General features: G+C 37.6%; 1 protein-coding gene across 1 annotated transcript; it reads right to left on the bottom strand.

The window, feature by feature from the left end:
• Nucleotides 1–1239: 1239 nt before the first annotated feature.
• LOC116900249 (olfactory receptor 1009) lies at nucleotides 1240–2184 on the bottom strand. Its single transcript, XM_032902001.1, has one exon. It carries the CDS (start codon nucleotides 2182–2184, stop codon nucleotides 1240–1242), a length of 945 nt encoding a protein of 314 aa, XP_032757892.1.
• Between the last annotated feature and the right edge of the window lie 19763 nt (nucleotides 2185–21947).

The raw sequence follows: 21947 nt of genomic DNA, 5'->3' as shown, positions 1-21947 counted from the left end.
ACAAGCAGAAGGTATGAGGATGCTTTAGTCACACTTGGGAGGGGAAAAAGGTAACCATGGGAGGCAGAAGGAGGAGGCCACCTAGTTGGGATTGGAGATGGGGAGAGGAAAGGGGAACATGAGGCACCAGGGTGTAGAGGGTTGGGGGTAATGGGGACATCCTCTTGGAGACAGGTGGGAGGAGGAATGGAATGAGGAACTGTGGAGGATGGACCAGGAGATGGGCAAAAACTAAACCGAAAAAAAAAAAAAAAAAAAAAAAAAAAAGAAACGAAACTCAAAGCATGTCCCGCTGCCCTCTGGAGAAGAAAGGACCAGGATGTTTTCTGTCATCTCACCATTGATTTTTCCATCAGTGGCTCCTGACAAGGGACACAGATACTCAACAACCTCATTGTGAAACCCTTGTGGGCAGGGCTTGAGATAAATCTACTGCCTAGTTTTGCCTTGTAGCCCACTACAGCAGGCTTCGTGTATTTTTATTTACTCAGCTATAGATCTTGTTAATCAGCATATGGTTGACATAATTGTTTATTTTATACCATTTCTAATTAGCAAAATTAAAAATAATCATAGATTCTGATTTATACCAGAAATTCACTCTCAGGCATAATTTTATCTTTTCAAAATAGCCAGGTTTCTTTTTATGCTTTGCAAATTGCATAAATACATCTGTGACATCTTAATCAAATCCAGCTCCTATTCCATTTTGGAACTCTTCAATGGTTTCAAGTTAGCAGAAAGTTGTTCAAAGTGTCTATAAACTTCAACGACTATAAACTTCAACGACTATTGTTTGTTTGTTTCTATATGGAATAAAAAAACCAGCATGAAAATAAATTATACTGGCATAAAGTTGAATAACTGAGGAAATTATTTAATTACAATTACTTTCAAGCTAAGCAAAGCACCCTGCTTGTTATTTTCAATTTCACATATAAAATCTGGGGATGTACATGCTACAGTGTATGACTCATATCTGCTTGCTCTCCTTTTTATTAGATTTTATATTACTTTTAAAAAATAATATATTTAAGGGAAAGAATACTGTGCTTAAGTAGAAAGTTACATTCATAATTACACGATGAAATAAAGCTTTATTTACTAAAATAAGATGCATTTTATGTAGTAAAATAAAAGCCACACAGAAAGACAAAAAGATGTCAATTACAAGTCTCAGTGGATTAGACCATGTCTGGAAGCTTTGCTTTGAGTGAATTCTGTGATCCAGATAACAATTTAATTTTTGAGAAAAACTTTGGCCTTGGCTACTGTCCTGCCCATGGCCGCTTTCACCTCTTTATTCCTCAGACTGTAGATGAGCGGGTTAAGCATGGGAATCACAGCTGTGTAGAACACAGACACCACCTTATTGAGGTCCAGAGAAGAAATGGCGCTTGGACGCACGTAGATAAAGAAGAGAGTCCCGTACAAAATGGAAACTGCTGTAACATGGGAGGAGCAGGTAGAGAAGGCTTTCCTCCTCCCTTCAGCCGAGCGGATCCTCAGGATAGCGATGAGGATGTGAAAGTAGGAAATTATGATGGTGGTGCTACTGACAACTAATACAGCTCCTGCCACAACGAAAACCAACAGTTTGTTGATCCGTATGTCAGCACAGATGAGGGAAAGGATAGGAGACATGTCACAGAAGAAGTGATTGATAATGTTGGAGCCGCAAAAGGGAAGTCGGAAAGCAGCTGTTGTGTGAGTCATGGTGTTGAAAAAGCCAACAGCATACGGTCCGACCACCAGCTGTATGCAGAGTCTCTGGGACATGGCTACTGAATACAAAAGGGGATTACAGATGGCGACATAGCGGTCATAGGCCATAGATGCCAAGAGAAGGCACTCGATGGCCACAAAGAACCCAAAGAACCATTGCTGTAAGACACAGCCCAGAAAAGAGATAACTTTTCTATCTGCAAAGAAGTCCATGAGCATCTTGGGGCCCACGACTGATGAGAAGCAGATGTCCACAAAGGACAGGTGGCTGAGGAAAAAGTACATAGGAGTGTGAAGACGAGAGTCTACTCGGATGAGAATGATCATACCCAAGTTTCCAGTCATAGTAACCAGGTAAAAAAGCAGAAAGAGCAGGAACAGGAAGACCTGAAGCTTAGCGTGGTATCTCAAGCCAATGAAAATGAATTCTGTGATCCTTGTATAGTTCTCATCCGCCATCAAGAAGTTTCGTCTCTACGGCAAATGAAGAGCTATGTGATAGTTGGGTCTTAGGGGGAATACCCGTATGGGGGAGGGGAGGAGAGGGAATGGGGGCTTGTGGACAGGAAATCAGAAAGGGGGATAATATTTGAAATGTAAGTAAAGAAATATATCTAATGAAAAATTTAAAACATAAAAAAAAACTGCTTGTTAATGCACAAGAGAAGAAATTACAGGCTAAAGTCTCAAACTAGATTTTTTTTTTGGATTTAAAAAATATACTGGTAAATAGAATATATACTATCTAAAGAGTTATACGAGTTTAAGTGTGATAAACAGAAAACTCAGGTGTAAGTATGAAATGGTTCAGCATTACACATGGAACCTTCCAATGCCTTTAAAGACTAAAGAGGGGAACATTGTTGCTATTTTCATGAAATTTCTGAGTTAATTTAATAACAGGTAGATCTCAAATGACCTTTCCAAAATAGAAATAAAAATAATCGTTTGGGCTGGAAGCTAAATAAAATAATACCTTACTTAGTAAATGCCCGACTCTAAGTTTGATCCTATTTGATAAAGTAATGAAGTTAATAACGAGAATCTTCCTGAAAACATGCCATGCAGATCCTGACACAATCATAAGTCTTATCCGATTGCATAGAGCTTATGGACTGAGCATGATAATAGAGACCACAACATTCCAAATGTTGAAATTGAAATTGTAAGAATAATAGAAAATGCTGGGGCTGCAGAGATGGCTCTGCAACAGTTAAGAGCACTATATATATATAAAACTAAAAACACAAAAATATTTTTATCGTGATAAAACTTTTTTAAAATAAATAATTAAAGAAAATAACTAGGAAAATGTCACTGTTTGGCAAAATGACACTTAGAAAACTTTGAAAAAAATCAACTAAGGTCGATGGGGTTGATATGGGTAAGTGCTAAGAAAATGTGTAGGAAAGTAATTAAAATATATTATACATCATATACACTTATGACATGATCAAGCAACAAAATTAAACAATAAAAATTACAGCTGTTCAATGAATCATTGGAATATCAGTGCAGGGTGAAAATAAAAAAGTAGCAGCATACAAGTTTCAACAAGAAATAAAATCCTATTTTAGACTGCAGTTGTTAAAATGAGCCAAGAAAAGAATATTTAAATTTTCTGTGAAAATAGCTAGGTGTGTGGCTCAATGGTAAAGAATATATCAAGGATATTCAAGGTCCTGGTTACCATTCTCAACCTTACAAAAAGGTTTTAAAAGTTTTTAATTAAAAAACACAAATTGTGGAACTTTCAATAAATTAAAGAAATAATTCACAGACAGAACAGGTAAATATATGCATAAAAATCTTAGTTGTAAAGATACATTTTCTTCCAGAGGACAAAACAAGATGAACTGACTCGTTGGAAAAGCAAACACTCACTGGACTGCTCCTCAAGTGAGGTGGCAGACAGAGATAAACTTGACATGAATCAGGAGGAAGCAACATTTTTCTCATGAATAACTTTTTAGCTGTTCAATGTCCTGACAGGATTTTGTCAGTGACCATTGCTCTTTTTAATAGACCATTGCACTCTATTTTCCATTGTTGAAAATTACATCAGTAGACAAGAAGTCTTCATTCTTTTGTGGAAGATTTATATTGCTTTGAAAAAAATAATATAGTCTCAATTTGTAACACAGTCAGATAGACAAATGGGATGCTCACAGATGCATTGTTTCTAAATATGTCGTTTAAAAAGGCAGAATCCAGTGTCCACTTGTTATTACATGTAAGTAGAAATACCTTACCTAGGATCCATTTTGATTTCAGACAATCAAACTTTTGATTTATATTCATTTCACATAAACTCAATCTTTCATACTGATGTGACTGTGGCTTGATTTTCCTTCATTCCTATGTACTGATTTTGTCAGAAGACACATTTACTCCTGTTTTTTTTTCCTTTGACTTACTTGGCTAGGAGTCTCATCAAATTATTTGGCAAATGCAATGCAAGTCTAACCAAACACCTAATCACTTATTATAATACAGCTTCCAATTGCAAAATCTTTGCAAGAAAAAATTCAAAATCAGTCAAAGCAATGTTGCAAACAAAATAGTGGTCCATTAGACAAATAGCAAAACACATTATAAAGATACAGTAATTAGAACAGTATGGTATTCTTCTTCGGATAAACAAGAATGTTATGACAAAAGAATAGAAAAATTAAGATAGCCATAGCTGACACAGGCACACATGTCCACTTAGCATGAATAAATGTCATTCCCTAACACAAATATAAATTGTGTAGCTTAGAAACACTGTACAGATGATACTACATATGCAACAAGAGACCCATGAACTTTCCTTATCTAGCCTGTATAACCTAAAGGAGTATCAATTTTGTGTTCCTAAAATAGGTTTATTTTAATCATAATTACAGTGAGAAAACTCTGTTAATTAATGTCAATGTCTATCATTGACTGGATTGTCTTTTGATCTCAGCACATAAAGGAGGACTCCTTTCATTGGCAGGACTTGCCCTTCTCTGACTTTTAAATATTTATTTAAAATATTAATCAAACAGGCACAAGGCTCTCTATCACCAAACACCCAATTAAACCTGCCATTATTCACACTCACTGTAATAAATGTCTATGCTACCCGAGATGAATTTTCCCATTGTCATGAATTTTCCCATTGACTTGAGTCAGTCAACATATATATACCACCCATCCTGATCAGGTGGAAGGACGCACTACACTAGATGGGTGTTGGAGGGGGGATGAAGCCCTGCTAACAATAGGAAGGAGCTTTGCCTGTTTTTTCCCCTCAGAGGACAAGCGTAGGCCTATTTGGGTCCCTGTCAGGAATGTCTGACCTTACCCTACCAATGGAGAAGATGACTCAACTTCCACTGACAGATCAAGAATGGAAAAATACAGACAAATACCACCCCTGACCAAACAACAAGAGCTCCTGGGAGGATGTCCATGACCTAGCAGCAGCTGCCCAGGACATGTGTCCCCCATATGCTTCCCTTTTCTCTATTCTTATGGCTGTCTTTTTTATCCTCCATTATAGCCCAGCTTCTTCCTAACCCTCTCAATATCCACCACTGGAGAGTCTTCCATAATAAAATTATAAGAACCAAGGACTGCCCACTGGAAGAATGTTGGAGCAGGGTTAAACTGTGGTGGTACCATGCTTGCCAACCTTAAAACTCATTTTTTTGCTTTTTATCCATGATGGCTAGGTTGATTGATGGCAGATAGCAGTCATGTGTAAGCTCTACCATAATGGATATGGTAAATACCCTGTGGCTGACTTACACATCTCTGGCCAACTTGTCTCCATTACCAAACCAGTCTTCACTCACATTAATATTATTTAACAGGAAAATCAAATTTGGACACAGGTTCAAAACAGCCTTTCCTGGTTACAATACATGCAGTATAATAGCCAACCGCCTTACTCTCACTACCTACCTTAACTCATCTCAATGCTTCTCCTGGCCATTATTGGCGGCTATTTCCCATTAACATCATGCTTCATGAACCCCCTGGGTCCTTACCTACAGAGAAGTTACAAAACATTCCTCTCTTAAACCTACACCTTTGCCTTGGACCTCCCCCCTTTTACATGTTCTCATAATCCCTGTTTCACGGTTACTGCATATCTGTGATAACTGTTCCCCAAGTTTATCTCTATGTGCCTGAGGAACTAACTTTACAACTAGAAGATAAGCAAAAATAAATAAATAAATAAATAAATAAATAAATAAATAAATAAATAAATAATTTCAATCCCTTTACTTCTCATACTAGGTGTTACCATCTTGATGAATACAGCTGGAACAACTGGAGCAGAACTCCTCTAAACACGCCATTTGACCAGTGACTTCTAGAACAATCTAGACCAAGTGATGCCCTCCACTATGGACAGACTTGAGTCCCTTCAAAGACAAATAAACTCACTAGCAGGGGTTATGCTCCGGAATCAGAGAGCCATGGATTTAATTACTCCTGAATACAGAGGGACTTGTATTTTGTTGGGAAAGGAATGTTGTTTCTATGTTAATGAATCTGGGCTTGTGGAACTGGTAGGCTGCTCAAAGATCTCCTTCAGGATCTGAAGGTATGTTATTTGCCAAATTCACCAGCTGTCAATGCTCAAAGCCTTTTGTGGCTTGGCTTCTGCCCCTCCTTGACCATGAAGTTAATATCGGAGCCCTGCTCAACCTGGCACTCTGCCTGGTCCAATTCCTAAAACGGCAGATGTAAGTAGCATTGCAAACTTCACTGCTGATCCGGTTCTGATCCAACACCAAGCCATCCTCAGCACAGAGGCTGATACTTCACTATTATAAATAAATCAAGGGCTGGAGAGATGGCTCGGTGGTTAAGAGTACTGTCTGTTCTGCACTTCCAGAGATCCTGAGTTCAATCCCCAGCAACCTCACAGTGACTTTACAACCATTTGTAATGGGATCTGATGCCCTTTTCTGGCACAGAGGTGTATATGCAGATAGTAAAGCTAATATATAAATACTCAAATAAATCTTTAAAAATAATTTGAAAAAATCAATGGGAAAACTCTAATTAAGGTCAAAGTCAACCATTGACTGGATAGCCTCTGAGCTCGGCACATATTGGAAGACTCCCTTTATTGACAGAGAGTCCTCCATTTGTTCCGTTCTGGAACAAATTGTTCTTCTCTGACCTTGCCTGGAAAGTTCAACCCCCACCCTCTCCCCTTACCCCCCACACACATCTCTACCTGCAGAATGTCATGTAGCCTTAGTAAGATTACTGGTTTAACTTCCTTTCTTCTGATAAGAATCTGTTCAGGTAGCTTCCCTGTTCTAATGAAGCATTCAGTACCTCAAGCCAATGACCTTTGCCAATCCTGAATATTCTGACCTCCATCTTCAAAATTTTATAAGCCTTGAATCAGCCCAAGTAAAGTTGATCTGCTTCCCTGCAGCTAGTCCTAGTGTCATCATTTATTGTACACAATCATAGGGCTTCAGAACCCCCTGTCCATCATCTCTGCTTCCTTTGATCTCATGGACTGATATTAACCAATAGTTTCCGAGAGCAGAGAGGATCACAATTACTTCAGATTAAGTTCTTGCTAAACTTTGACATAATTGTGATCTGATAATTCATGTCTCTCTATGCCATATTTTTAACTTATATCATTTTTTGTTTCCTACAAATCCATTTAATTCACTTCAAATTTCCATATACAGTAAAAAAAAAAAAGAGGAGAGTAAGAGAGATACAAGAATGAATTTTCAAGGTGGCCTTAACTTACATTCAAATAAATATCTTTCTTCTTTAGAGGTGATAAAAATAATTAAATTTAAAATAGAGTATAAATTGGACTCCCTGTCAAAATGCAGGCATCCCTGGTTCTGTCTGTGCCTCTGTACATGGAAGAGGCCAGGTTTTCCAGGAGTTAATTCTTACTCAATCTTATTCTTCTTTCCAAAGAATAAGTATAACTCCTCTCTGGAACAAATTGTGTTTCACCTGCATGAAATTCCCAGAAGCAGTTACATCATTTTCTACCTTAAGGGAGTTTATATCTCTAAACTATACTGTATCTTGGGAATTTTATTGAATGGAAAGTAAATTAAATATACTTGCTATCATGAAATTCTACAAAGAAAAATCCAGTGAGATCAATTTATCTGTGGATAAACTTTTGTTTGTTTGTTTTGGGTTTTGTTGTTGTTGTTGTTTTTTGAGCTAATTCTTTAACAAGAATAAAAAGCTTTAAGAAACCGATTTTAATAAATAAAATAAGTAGTACTTTTCTATATAAATAGACAGCTTAATATCATGTCAGTTTTTCCAAACACTAGAAAGCTCCTACCTAGAACCTCCAATAGCCAGGAACTTTTGAACAGGCTTATATTACCAGGTTTAGATTCCTTCTTGGGAAAAGCCTCAAATACAGGGAGCCATTGGTTACTCCCTTAACGGTTGTACCACTACTTCAACAGTGGTTGCATTAGGGGTCAGCATTATAAGATCATAGTGTTCATACTTGCATAAGATGACTGATACTTTTTCCTGCTGTCTTAGTTTGGGTTTTATAGCTGTGAAGAGGCACCATGACCAAGGCAACTCTTATAAGGACAACATTTAATTGGGGCTGGCTTATAGGTTCAGAGATACAGTCCATTATCATCAAGGCAGAAGCATGGCAGCATTCAGACAGATGAGGGGATAGAGGAGCTGAAAGTTCTACATCTTCATCCAAAAGCAGACAAGAGAGGGAAGGCATCCAGGCAACTAGGGTGAGGGTCTCAGAGCCTACCCTCATATTGACACACTTCCTCCAACAAGGCCATACCCCCAAAATAGTGCCATTCCCTGGGCCAAGCATATTCAAACCACCACATTCCACTTCCTGGCTCCCACAGTCTTGTTCAAACATATGAGTCTATAGGGTTCATATCTAAATAGAGCATAATGCAAAATATATTTAGCCCAATTTCAAAAGTCCTCATAGTTTAGAGCAGTCCGAACAATGTTAAAAGTCCAAAGTTCAAAGTGTCTTCTGAGATTCATCCAATCACTTAACTGTAATCCTTAAAGCAAGGCAGGAAACCACATTAGCAAATTCCAAACTCTGCATCTCCATGTGTGATGTCAAAGCAGTCTCCAGATCTACAACTACTTCATCTTTATTCACTTCAACAAACTTCTTTCTCCTGAATGGGTTCCACTCCCTGTTAGCAGCTTTCCTCAGCTGATATCCTAAGGCTCTTGTATCTTAAACATCTGGGCATCTCTAAGACAACTTCAACATTACAGCTTGTTCTTCCAATGTCTTGGATCCACGCATGATCATCGGGGCTCCCCAAGAGACTTGGGTCACATCTCCAGCTGTAGAACTCTGTAGAACTCTAGGCTATAGTTGACTCCACATCAGTATCCTGATATCATATACTTCAACTACACTTAATTAATAGCATCTGACAGGCTTTCTTCATGGTGCCAAACCCCTATTGCTTTGCATGACCCCTTCAGTTCTGGACCATTAACAGCAACTGAAGCTGCACCTTCACCAATGGCCTTCCCTGGCCTCTCACAGTGCCAAGTGTCAGCTGCTCTCTATGATCCCTTCATACTTTCAAAACCAGTAGCAACTGGGTGATTCTCACACATTACCCAGTCCAGCTGAAGCACAAAGTACAACCTTGGCTGTCTGTGGAACACAGCTTCTTTGTGCTCTCAGAAAACACGTCCCAGATTTCACCTCAGAGACTCTGTCCTCTTCTTAATTGTCACTAATGACTTAGTTCCAGATATCCAGCCTGAATTGTCCAAGTAGTCCCTTCTGTTTTTTTATTCTAAAGTCAGAGTCACATGGCCAAAGCTGCCAAGATTTGCTGCTTGCTGGAGCTGGAACATGGCCCCCTTGATCTATTACATCATCACCAGTTTTCTGTTTTCCAACTCCTTCATTGCCTGAGTTGGCTGTCCTTAAACTTGCTCTGTAGATTGTCCTTGAACTCAGAGATCTACATGGGTCTTTCTCCTGAATGTTAGGAATAAATGCATGTACCACCACACTTGGATTTAAGCAATTCTTTACCTGCAACTTGCTCTGTCCCAAGGTGGATTTGAACTCAAGATACTGGCTTGCCACTATCTCCTAGGATTAAAGACTTGATTTACAATGCTTGGATCTAAATTTAGCTGAGTGGGATCATGCCCTAAAGTTACCACTCTCTTAAATTTGTTATCTCCTAGAACATAGGATTCAGCTCCCTTCTACTTCCTGGTGGTCCTTTAATACATAAACCATATAGTGTGTATTTTTTTCTTTGTAAGCTTGCTATGCTTCATCAAAATGATCTTCATGAGACTAAACTACAACATAGAGTCTAAACTGGGTTGTTTTGAGACTTCTTTGTCAGTGCAATTAATTTGACTCTCTTCACCTTAACCTCAGGCAGACATTTTGGGCAAGGGCAAAAAGCAGCCATATTCTTCACCAAAATACCACAAAACAGTATCTAGTCCACAAACTGAAATTCTTCCTCACTGAAACCTCTTGAAACAGCTCTGCTCAGTTCAAATCAGTCTCACCAACAAAGTCTTCCATAGTCCTACTATGATAGACCATTAAGCCCCACTTAAAGCATTCCACTTCTTTCCAAAGTACAAACTTCACATTCCTCCACACAAAAGCTGAATCAGGCCTAGAACAACAAAACCCCACTCCTGGTACCAACTTCTGTCTTAGTTTGGGTTTACTGCTGTGAAGAGACACCACCAATTAGGAACCAAGAGTTCAAATCCTCAATATTATGTGGGACATTACTCATTCAAACAACTGCATACAAATACTATCAAGTTAAACACATAGCTCTAAAGATTTAAATGTGGGACTCATATATGAATGAGAATATACATTTATATTTCTATGTCTTCTTCTCATTCAATAATATTTTCTAGTTCCATGGAAATATTTGTGAATTTCATATATTTTTCTTTACACCTGAATCTGTACATGCATATTTTTTGTTGTGAACTAAATACTTTGAGTCAGGCATACATGTGTTAAATTGTATTAAATTTGTTAATATTTTTAATAAGGTCTCTTATTAATTACTTGAAGTATATTTAATAGCAGTAGTTCTAATAGGACTAATGCTGTTGGTTGGAATGTTCTGTCAGTTTTTAAACATATATTGCTTCATGAGTTCTTTATTCTCTCTTTTATTTTTAAGCTTAATTTTCTGCTAATTATTGAGAGAACTGTGTGAATATTTCCCACTGCAATTGTAAAAGCAGTGTTTCTTCCTTCTTTCACATCTATCCATTTTGCTTCATAAAATTTTAAGGCTGTGCTTTTAATTGTATTAATATTTAGGACTATAAATTTTTCATGATAATTTAACCCATTAATTAATCCCAACTGTGGAATTGTCTTATTTTTGATTGATAATTTTCTTTCTAAAATGGGCTTATTTCAAAGTTAATATAGCTATATTAAAGTGTTTCTTTTCCTGAGATGAATACCTACTATAAAGAAAAATGAACTACTATTGAAATATTGTGAGACATTGCAGTAGTTCTTCTAATGGGGCAAATAACAAGAATTTCAGAAAGTCATAACTGACCTATATAATCTGTGTCAGCCAGCCTTATACTTTGTTTTCTTTAATGAAGTCCTTCTGTTCTTGCTTCCCTGTGGCTGAAAATATATTGCTTGGTTTTACTTCCTCTTAACTTTAATTTACAAAACCCTTCTGACCTTTCTTCACAATTTCTTCTTTGAAAAAGTTTCACCTGTTCCAGCTTCCTTTGCAATTCAAGAGCTATTGTTTTCTAAAGATAAGCAAATAATAATTTGACCTATTCTTTTATATTTATGTTCAAATATGATCTGCTCAACTATGTTACACACACACACACACACACACACACACACGCACGCACAGAGAGAGAGGGAGGAGAGAGAGAGAGAGAGAGAGAGAGAGAACCACATACATATGCTTCAGGGTAAGATACAACTAGAAAAAAATAATTAATAATAATAAAAATAAATAAAACCTACTGGTATTTATCATATAGGAAATAGTAAGTATGTTTAGCATCTCTCCCAATTAGATATTTTGTTTATTTTAGCAAACAAGTAACAAGGCACAGAGAATCTTGAGTTATTTAAGATGATAATGAATAAACCTGGCATTGTCGTTCAAGTTTAAATAATAAACAAATGACAAAATATTAAATATTGAAAACATATGAAGATCCCTTTCTTCACATCATTAATGACAAAAAATAACTTTCACTAAAGTCATTAATAAATAAATAAATAGTTAAATGTTATTAAACTTGTAGCAATCTATGTTACGTTTTGTCCTAACACATCTATCTTAGCGTAGTTAGATGAGAATAGACAGAGAACAGAAAACACGAACAAACTGCTTCTGCCATGGACAATAGTGAAGACAAATTTAGAGTTGTGTGTTAAACTGCTTAAAACACAACCATACACCATCAACATAATAATGTCACTGAAAAATAATAAATCATACAGATTAAGTCATTTGAACTATTTGAAATGAGTATATGTGTTTCACGTATTAGTGGTTTTGTGGGAACCTGCTGTTTTCTTTGAAAGAAACCACATATTTTTAATAGGTATATATAATGACCTAATCAATTTCAATAGTTGCTATTATTTGCTGACACACGAGTCACACAAAATAGTCTTGAAGATTTAACCTATTTTATCTTTATTATATATTTATCCTCTACTTATTTTATTATTACTTAACTTGATAGTAGCTGTCATAACATCATAAAAATACTTTTTAAGGAAGTTAAAGTACATATGAGAAATCACATAATACATTTTTGTTATTTTAAATTTGTGAATGCTTATTTTATTTTTTCTGCCCAATTTTCATAATAAATTGGCCACAGCGCTTGTCAGACCCCATGATCTCTAAGATGGCATATATGAAGCTTTTTCATGACAGTATAATCATTTACTGAAACGATGCCATTGTGAGAAATTTTCACCCCTTCCCTTTCTTCTCAAAATGTCATCTTAACATTCTTTTTTGATGCCACTTTTGACTTCACAACAGTCTGAAGCTGAATTTATTTTCTCTGAAATACACACATACTAATTATACTTTTATAGTAGTTTTTATTTTAGTCATTATTCAGGAAAAAAATTGGAAGCCTTTGTTAACATTTCCATAATATATGTTATAGGATTTTTAAGGTGTGTGTGTGTGTGTGTGTGTGTGTGTGTGTGTGTGTGTGTGTGTGTGTGTGTGAATGTCAGGTATGTGTGTATGGATGCCAGAGAAAGACATCAGCTGCCATTCCTCAGTACTGTCCACCTTAATTTTCAGACTAGGTATCCCACTGACCTAAAGCCACTGCCAAGTGGGAAGAGCCCAGCTGGGAGATCAGCCTGAAGGGTCCAGTTGTCTATGTCTCTTATTACCTGGTTTTATAGCACATACCACCAAGCCATCAAGTCTAACTTTTAAATTTAAATTCTAGGGAGCAAATTTCAGTACTTATATATTTGTAGGGCAAGAACTTTAAAATCTGAACTACTTCCCAAACTATTTAAGAGTGTTTCATCATTCCATCACAGAGTCAGATGAAAAATAAAGAGTAATTTTTATTAGCATTTTTAAGCAAAAGAACTGTTGAACATCCTTACATACCTCTTGATGGGAGAGTGTGATCTCCAAGTTCAACATTACTGGCTCATTGCTTATAACAAACCTATTCGGAATACTCTGCCATTGGTATCAAATATCACTTGACCGATGATTATAAGTCATAATTATTATTCTTTTACATATCCTAACTGAGCAATGGAAGAAAAAGTCAGACTACAGTGACCAATTCGCTCTCTCTGTGCCTCGCAAAGCACCTCCATCAGAAGACTGTCTTCTTCATCATGTTTTCCTTTGTCTATCTTATCATTCTTGAGGGCAATGTGGGCCTGATCACTCACATATGGGTAAATGCCAGGCTGTATATTCATATGTACTTTTTCCCCAGCTGTCTTTGTAAAGGTGTAGATATCTTCTTCCATAGCTCCCAAGACAATGTGTAACGTTTTTCATTCAGAGAACAAAGCCATCTCATTCATGGGCTATGGATCACAGATGTGGTTCTTTAGTCTCATCACAAGAACCTAGTATTCTTCCTGGCTGCCATGGTATATGGTTGTAAATGCATCTTTTTTTTTTTTTGGTGTAAAAGTCACCTTCGAGGCTTGTTGATGAAATAGTCCACCCTTTCTAATTTTCTCACATATCACTTGCTGATCAGCATTCATTAGTCCAATACCTACCTTTTACCAACTTCTATAAATCCCATAAGGGTAAGTTTTTCTAGCTAAATTTCTAGGAAAGCCTTGCCTACAATCATTTACAAGTGACCTCAGCTCTCACGGACAAAACCAAGGACATTTTGATATTTAGAATTACTGGCGATTGCTTGACCAATTACATAGTCATTAGGGTCAATATCTGCAGTCATTCTAATCTAATCACCCATGAGTGCTGATAGAGCTTCTAAACAACTTCTTTACACTCTGCATTTCCATTTTAGAAAGCTAAAGTTTCAATTAATACTTTCATTTGGAAATAATATTGCCCTTTTTATTATAAATTTTAATCTATGAAAGTCAGATAAAGTCTCTCTGGGGCTTTACATAAGGTTTGTGAATGACATAGACCTTTCTTTTTGTTTCTCTACCTTATCCTAGGCTCATAAAGTTACTAAAGTACATTATATAATAATATAGTCATCAAATTCCATCTGCTGTCTTAAATCAACAAATTGACTTTCACCTAAATATTGGTCTTTCATTATATTAACACCTTTAGACTTATAACAATTTTCTACAATTGCAGCTTCTCATCACCATGTTAGACACTGTAATTGAGAACTAACTTCCAGTGTAGCTGCTACTAAATCTGTCCAGTCTTGAAACATGATCCTGTTTTGGTAAGCTTTGGTATTTTACATCTCTCTCATATATAGTAGGTGCACTCCATAACTTACTATTGATTCTTTAAAATGCTTAAGACCTTGCATTTTAACAGGATTCTGGTCAAATTGTTCATATTTTGATTTTCACCATTTTCTGGCATTTGTTACCTAGTAACTGGGAAATCCAGTAGAAGTGATTGCCTTTCTTCAATTTCATTAAGGGGTGGCACCAAAGGTCCAATGGGCTGTCCACCTTGATCCTTAATTTCATTAAGTCCATAGGTTCTCAACTAAGCACTTCCTAGTTTGTTATTTCATTTGTCATCTCTCAAACCTTTGTATTATCATAACAAATTTTTCTTGTTATATGCCTATTTTTTCAATCTTTTCTGAGGGAAAATATATAAAGATTGTACTTAAAAGTAGAGGTTTACTCCAGTGTTTACAATTGCAGTAAGTACCTGAATAGCTTTTCCACATAAAGTTACTACTCCTCAACTCCTACCCTTGGTCTTAAGGGACCTGAAATGGAGTTCACCATGTTTTTAGTGCAGGAAAATTCTGTCTATCTAATTTAAATTATCTTTTCAGTGGCTTAATGTGATTTGCTGTCTTAGAGGTTCATGCATCTTTCCTGGGTCTTCAATTTGATTTTATTGATCAACATGTCTGTTTCTGTACAAACACCATGCAGATACTATCACTATTGCTCTGTAGTAAACCTTGAGGTCAGAGATAGTGATTCCTCCAGAAGTTCTTTTATTATTCAATTGTTTCAGCTACTCTGTTTTGTTTTGTTTTGTTTTCCCATCTTATATCCTGTCCCTCCACTTGAGGCCCTGTCTATCTGCTGGAGGTGGACTCTTCTAGTTCCCTCTCCCCACTCCTAGGCCTTTTGGCTAAGATCATCCACATTGAGTTCTGAGAGTCTCTCACCTCCCAGATCTCTGACACTTTCTAGAGGGTCTCCCAATCCCAGAGGCTATACATTTCCATCTATTCTTCTGGTCTTCTGGGCTTCTCTCCTGCCCCTCCTCCCTGCCATATCTGATCCTGTTCGCTTCTCTTCCCCCTCTGTTCTCTCACCTAGGTCTCTCTCTCCCTCTGCCTCTCTTGTTTATTTTGCTTCCCTTCTTAGTGGGATTGCAGCATCCTCACTGGGCCTTCCTGACTGTTAACCTTCTTACAGTCTGTGAGTTTCATGCTAGGTATTCTTTACTTTTTGATATTTGTATTCTTTGTACACAGCATACATATACTTTTGGCTGATATTTTCTGGTTCCATCCATTTGCCTGCAGAATTCATTATGTCCTTGTTTTGAATAGCTGAATAGTACTCCATTGTGTAAATGAACCACATTTTCTGAACTCATCCATCAGTTGAGGGCATCTGGGTTGTTTTCAGTTTCTGGCTATGATAAATGAGGCTGCTATGAACATAGTGGGATGGATGGATAGATAGATAGATAGATAGATAGATAGATAGATAGATAGATAGATGATAGATAGATGATAGATAGCTTAAGTGCTTGTTCTAAAATATATCCATATCATCACATTTGTAAAATACACAGCTTTTTGTTTTGCTTAATTAACTCATTCATTCACTTTACATCCCAATCAGAGGTCATCTCCTCCCATTTTTGCTATCACACAAAGCCTCACTACATCCCGCATCTAGTTCTCCTCTTAGCAGGGGCAGGTCCCCTTTAGGTAGCAACCCAAATCACTGCAGGACTAGGCATATCCTCTCCCTCTGAGGCTAAACAAGGCAGACCAATTAGTGGTAAAGGATCCACAAGAAGGCAGCATAGTCAAGGAAAGTCCCCACTCCAGTTGTTTCAAGAAACACAAGCAGAGGGGATACTTTAAAATATATTTTAAGAGACCAGAATCACCCTACATCAACAAATATTTCTTCTTCAAAGTATAAATGGCACCCAATATTTTCGGTGAATATAGGAAGCTGATGGCCCTTAACCCATGTACATACTAGCAGCACTAAGTGGATTCAGTAGTTTTAGAAAAAATGCATAAATTTCTGAGAGAAATCTTGGAATGTATGAGAGAAATTGTAAGGGAGTTAGTAGGGTACATTTGATGTTAAAACATATGTACATGTTAAAGTACATATATATATGTGCATATATGTGCATATATATATATATATATCATACAGATTGAATAGCTTATATTTGGGGATATCTGTGTATACATACATGTATGCAATAGTAATCAATCAAGAACAAAAAGGCAATGAATCTGAAGGAGTGTGGAGAGGTATATGAGAGGGGCTGAAGAGAACAAAAAGGAGGTAGAAATGTTAAAATTAAATTATAATCACTAAAAATGAAATAAAGAAATTTTCAAACAATATTTATTTTAAAAGAAAATATCAATAAAGTATTAACACAACACATTTATGAATATATTATACAAGTTTGTAGAGCATAATAAACATGGGGGCAGTGTGTTAGTTGGACAAAAATATATTCCATTTATATGAGAAGAAAAGAAGCATTGCAGGCTGACAGGAACCAGATGTAGATCGCTCCTGAGAGACACAGCCAGAATACAGCAAATACAGAGGCGAATGCCAGCAGCAAACCACTGAACTGAGAACGGGACCCCCGTTGAAGGAATCAGTGAAAGGACTGAAAGAGTTTGAAGGGGCTCGAGACCTCATATGACCAACAATGCCAACCAACCAGAGCTTCCAGGGATTAAGCCACTACCCAAAGACTATACATGGACTGACCCTGGGCTCCAACCTCATAGGTAGCAATGAATATCCTAGTAAGAGCACCAGTGGAAGGGGAAGCCCTTGGTCCTGCCAAGACTGAACCCCCAGTGAACGTGATTGTTGGAGGGAGGGTGGTAATGGGGGGAGGATGGGGAGGGGAACACCCATATAGAAGGGGAGGGGGAGGGGTTAGGGGGATGTTGGCCTGGAAACCGGGAAGGGGAATAAAAATCTAAATGTAAGTAAAAAATATCAAGTTAATAAAGATAAGAAAGAAAGAAAGAAAGAAAGAAAGAAAGAAAGAAAGAAAGAAAGAAAGAAAGAAAGAAAGGAGAAGAGAAGAGAAGAGAAGAGAAAAGAAAAGAAAAGAAAAGAAAAGAAAAGAAAAGAAAAGAAAAGAAAAGAAAACTCTTCTAGACTTATAGAAGGTGTGGATATTCATGAGACCATGCTGGGCATACAAGATAGAGAATATTATTTTTTTTTTATTAACTTGAGTACTTCTTATTTACATTTCGAGTGTTATTCCCCTTCCCGGTTTCCCGGCAAATCCCTCTAATCCCTCCCCCTCCCCTTCTTTATGGGTGTTCTCCTCCCCATCCTCCCCCCATTGCCGCCCTCCCCCCAACGATTTTATTTTTAAAAGTACACAATAGAAACTTCCATTCTTCTACTGAGTATATAACCATAAAAATAATACCATGGTCTCAAAATTCATAATCTAATAAAGGTATACTACTCCCATATTAATTTCACCATTACTCATCTACCCATACACATAATATTAGATTTGTGATAGCCAGAAGCCGGAAACAACCCAAAGGTCATACAACAGAATGGATATAGGAAGCGTGGTTTATCTACACAATGGAATACTACTCAGCTATTAAGAATGAGGATATCCTGAGTTTTGCAGGCAAACGGATGGAACTAGAAAATATCATCCTGAGTGAGGTAACTCAGACCCTAAAGGATATATATGATTTGTACTCACTAATAAGTGGATATTAACCAAAACTGTACAGAATTTCCAGGATACAATCCACAGAACGCAAGAAGGCTAACAAGCCAAAGGACCCAAGTGGGGATGCCTCAATCCCAGTTGGGGAGAGAAGAAAACAATCACAGGAGGCGGGAGGGACCTGGATAGGAGAGGCCACAGGGATGGGAAGAGGGGAACATGATTAAATATTGGGAGGGTGGGGAAGACTGAAGCCCTGAAGGCCAGCAGAAAGAATGAAAACAGGCAGCCTAAGGAAGTAGGAGGCGAGGATGAGGGTGGTGGAGGGTGGGGGTGGGGTGGGGGACCCTTAAGAATGTACCAGAGACCTGGGAGGTGTGAGACTCTCAGGACTCAAATGGAGAGACCTCAGATGAAGTTCTCTATTTTGGGGAGAGGGAACTTGTAGATGCCACCTCCAGTAAAAAGGCATCAAATGGAGGTTTGGGGTTGCCATCACACAGTCAAAAACTCTGACACAGAATTGTTCCTGTCTGAAAGAACTGCAGGAACAAAAGCGGAGATGAGGAAAAGGAGGTCCAGTGACAGCCTCAAAGTGAGATCCAGCTCAGGGAAAGGCCCCAAGTCCTAACACTATTACTGATGCTATGGTGTGCTAACAAATAGGAGTCTATCATGACTGCCCTCTGAAAGGCCCAACAAGCAGCTGAATCAGATGTAGATATTTACTCCCAACCAATGGACAGAAGCTGCTGACCCCTGTCCATAAGGGGAAAGCTGGAATAAGCTGGGGAGGAGAGTAACCCATAGGAAGATTAGCAATCTCAACTAACCTGGATCTCTCAGACACAGAGCAACCAACCAGACAGCATACACCAGCTGATATGAGGCCCCAACACATATACAGCAGAGGACTGCCTGGTCTAGATTCAGCTGGAGAAGATACACTTAGCCCTTGAGAGACTTGTGGCCCCAGGGAGTGGGTAGGTCTTGTGGGGTGGGGTGGTGTGGGGACATCTCTTGGAGACAGGGGGGCAGAGAGGAAGAAGGTACAGGATGTGGAATAGTTGGAAGGTGGACCAGAAAGGGGATAAAGTCTGGATTGTTTAAAAAAAATAAAGAACAAAATTTTTAAAAATTATATAAAGATAAAAATAAAGTAGGAAGTTGAAATTGCCATTCGTGATAACAGTTTTAAGATACAAGACAAAATATACAACAAATGTGTATGAGGAACTTCAAAAGAATAATAAGACATCTTCCTTCACAAGTACATCCAGGAGCAGATCCTGTAGTTCAGGCTCCACCTGTCCACTGACTACTCTCAGAGACAACTTGACCCCCAGGAGTTCTGACACTACTAGGCTCACAGGTAAGTCTCTCCTGCACCAATATCTGGCCTAATTGTGACCAAAGCCCCAACTGCCAGGGCTCAGAGGACACAGGACTTCTTGCCCTAAAACAGACACAACTTGCTTCTGGTCCACAATTGCTCCCTGGAACAGATCTTGTGATCAAGCACATTCCCATGCCCCACCCCACTCATGCCCTAACCCTGACCACACTCAGAGTCAGCTTGACCCCCAGGAAGTCTACCACAGCCAGGCTCACAGATAAGGCTCTCAAGAGTCCCTCCCACACCCAGAGACATTTTGACTCAAAGAGGCCCAACATAACTACACTCACAAGAGGGAGAGCCTGAAGTTAGAGACAGCAAGGCCAGGTAACAAAAGAGTTAACCAGATCAGGAAAGCACAAGAACAAAAACAACAGAAACCAATGCCACTTGGAATTCTCAGAACCCAGTTCTCCTACCACATTAAGCCGAGGATACCCTAAAACACCTGAAATCCAAGATTCTGATCTAAAATCTCATATCATGAAGAATGATAGAGGTCTTTTTTAATTTTTTATTAGATATATTTCTTTACTTACATTTCAAGGAAGACATAAATAACTCCCTTAAAGAAATACAGGAGAACAAGGTAAACAGGTAGAAGCCCTTAAAGAGGAAACACATAAAATCCCTTAAAGAAATAGAAGAAAACACAATCAACTGGGTGAAGGACTTGAACAAAACCATCTAGGATCAAAACATAGAAATAGAAAAGAAAAGAAGAAAAAGAAAAAGAAATCACAAAAGGAGACAACACTGGAGATGGAAAACCTAGAAAGGAGATCAGGAGTCACAGATACAACAATACCAACAGAATACAAGAAATGGAAGAGAGAATCTCAGGCATAAAAGATACCATAGAAGACAATGACACAAGAGTCAAAGAAAATACTAACTGCAAAAGGCCCCAACACAAAATATCCAGGAAATTCTGGACAAAATGAAAATACCAAACTAAAGAATAACTATAGAAGAGATTGAAGATTCCCTAATAAAGGATCGAGTAAATATCTTCAACAAAATCATAGAAGAAAACTTCTCTAACCTAAAGAAAGAAATGCCCATAAACTTACAAGAAGCTTACCGAACCAGAAAGTGAAATTGGACTAGAAAAGAAATTCCTCCTGTCACATAATATTCAAAACATGAAATGCACAGAAAAAAATTAATTTTAAAAGTGGTAACAGAAAAAGGTCAAGTAACATATAAAGGCAGACTTATCAGAATTACACCAAACTTCTCAACAAAGACTATCAAAGCTAGAAGATCCTTAGCAGATGTTATACAGACCCTAAGAGAACACAAATGCCAGCTCAGGCTACTATTTCCAGCAAAACTCCCAGTCACCATCGATGGAGAAACCATGATATTCCATGACAAAACCAAATTTAAACAACATCTTTTTACTAAAGTAGCCCAACAGAGGACAATAAAAGGAAAACTAGCACAAGGAAGGAAACTTCACCCAATAAAGACCAAGAAATTAATCTAACACTACACCCAAAAGATGAGAACAATATAAATATAATTCTACCTCTAACAATAATAACAGGAAAAATATTGGTCTTTAAATCTCTCAACATCAATGGACTCAATTCCCCAATAAAAAGACTAAAAGAATAGATACATAAACAGGACCAAACATTTTGCTGCATACAAGAAATGCAATTCGGTGACAAAGACAGACATTACTTCAGAGTAAAAGGCTATAAAATTTTTCTTAGTAAATGGTCCCAAGAAACAAGTTGGTGTTGCCATTCTAATATACAATAAAATGGACATTCTTTTTTATAAATATGTATTTTAATTTAATTTTATTTCTTAATTGGACATTTTATATGTTTACATTTCAAATGATATCCCTTTTGCCGGTTCCTCTCCGGAAACCTCATATCTTATCTGCCCTCTCCCTACGTCTATGAGGGTGCTCCATTAAAGTAACATGCAGCAAACCAGTAGCCAACATCAAACTAAATGGAGAGAAACTTGAAGCAATCACACTAAAATCAGTGAGTAGATAAGGCTGCTCACTCTCTCCCTACCTATTCAATATAGCACTCAAAGTTCTAGCCAGAGCAATTAGACGACAATAGGAGGTCACAGGGATACAAATTTGAAAGTAAGAAGTCAAAATATCACTATCTGCAGATGATATGATAGTATACTTACGT

Source organism: Rattus rattus, chromosome 5 (genome assembly GCF_011064425.1).
Source record: "Rattus rattus isolate New Zealand chromosome 5, Rrattus_CSIRO_v1, whole genome shotgun sequence".
In the NCBI taxonomy this organism is placed as follows: Eukaryota; Metazoa; Chordata; class Mammalia; order Rodentia; family Muridae; genus Rattus; species Rattus rattus.
This window is presented reverse-complemented; position numbering and strand designations above follow the sequence as displayed.

Coding starts and splice junctions, on each gene's coding strand:
- LOC116900249 (XM_032902001.1), bottom strand. CDS start 2,184: ATGGCGGATGAGAACTATACAAGGATCACAGAATTCATTTTCATTGGC.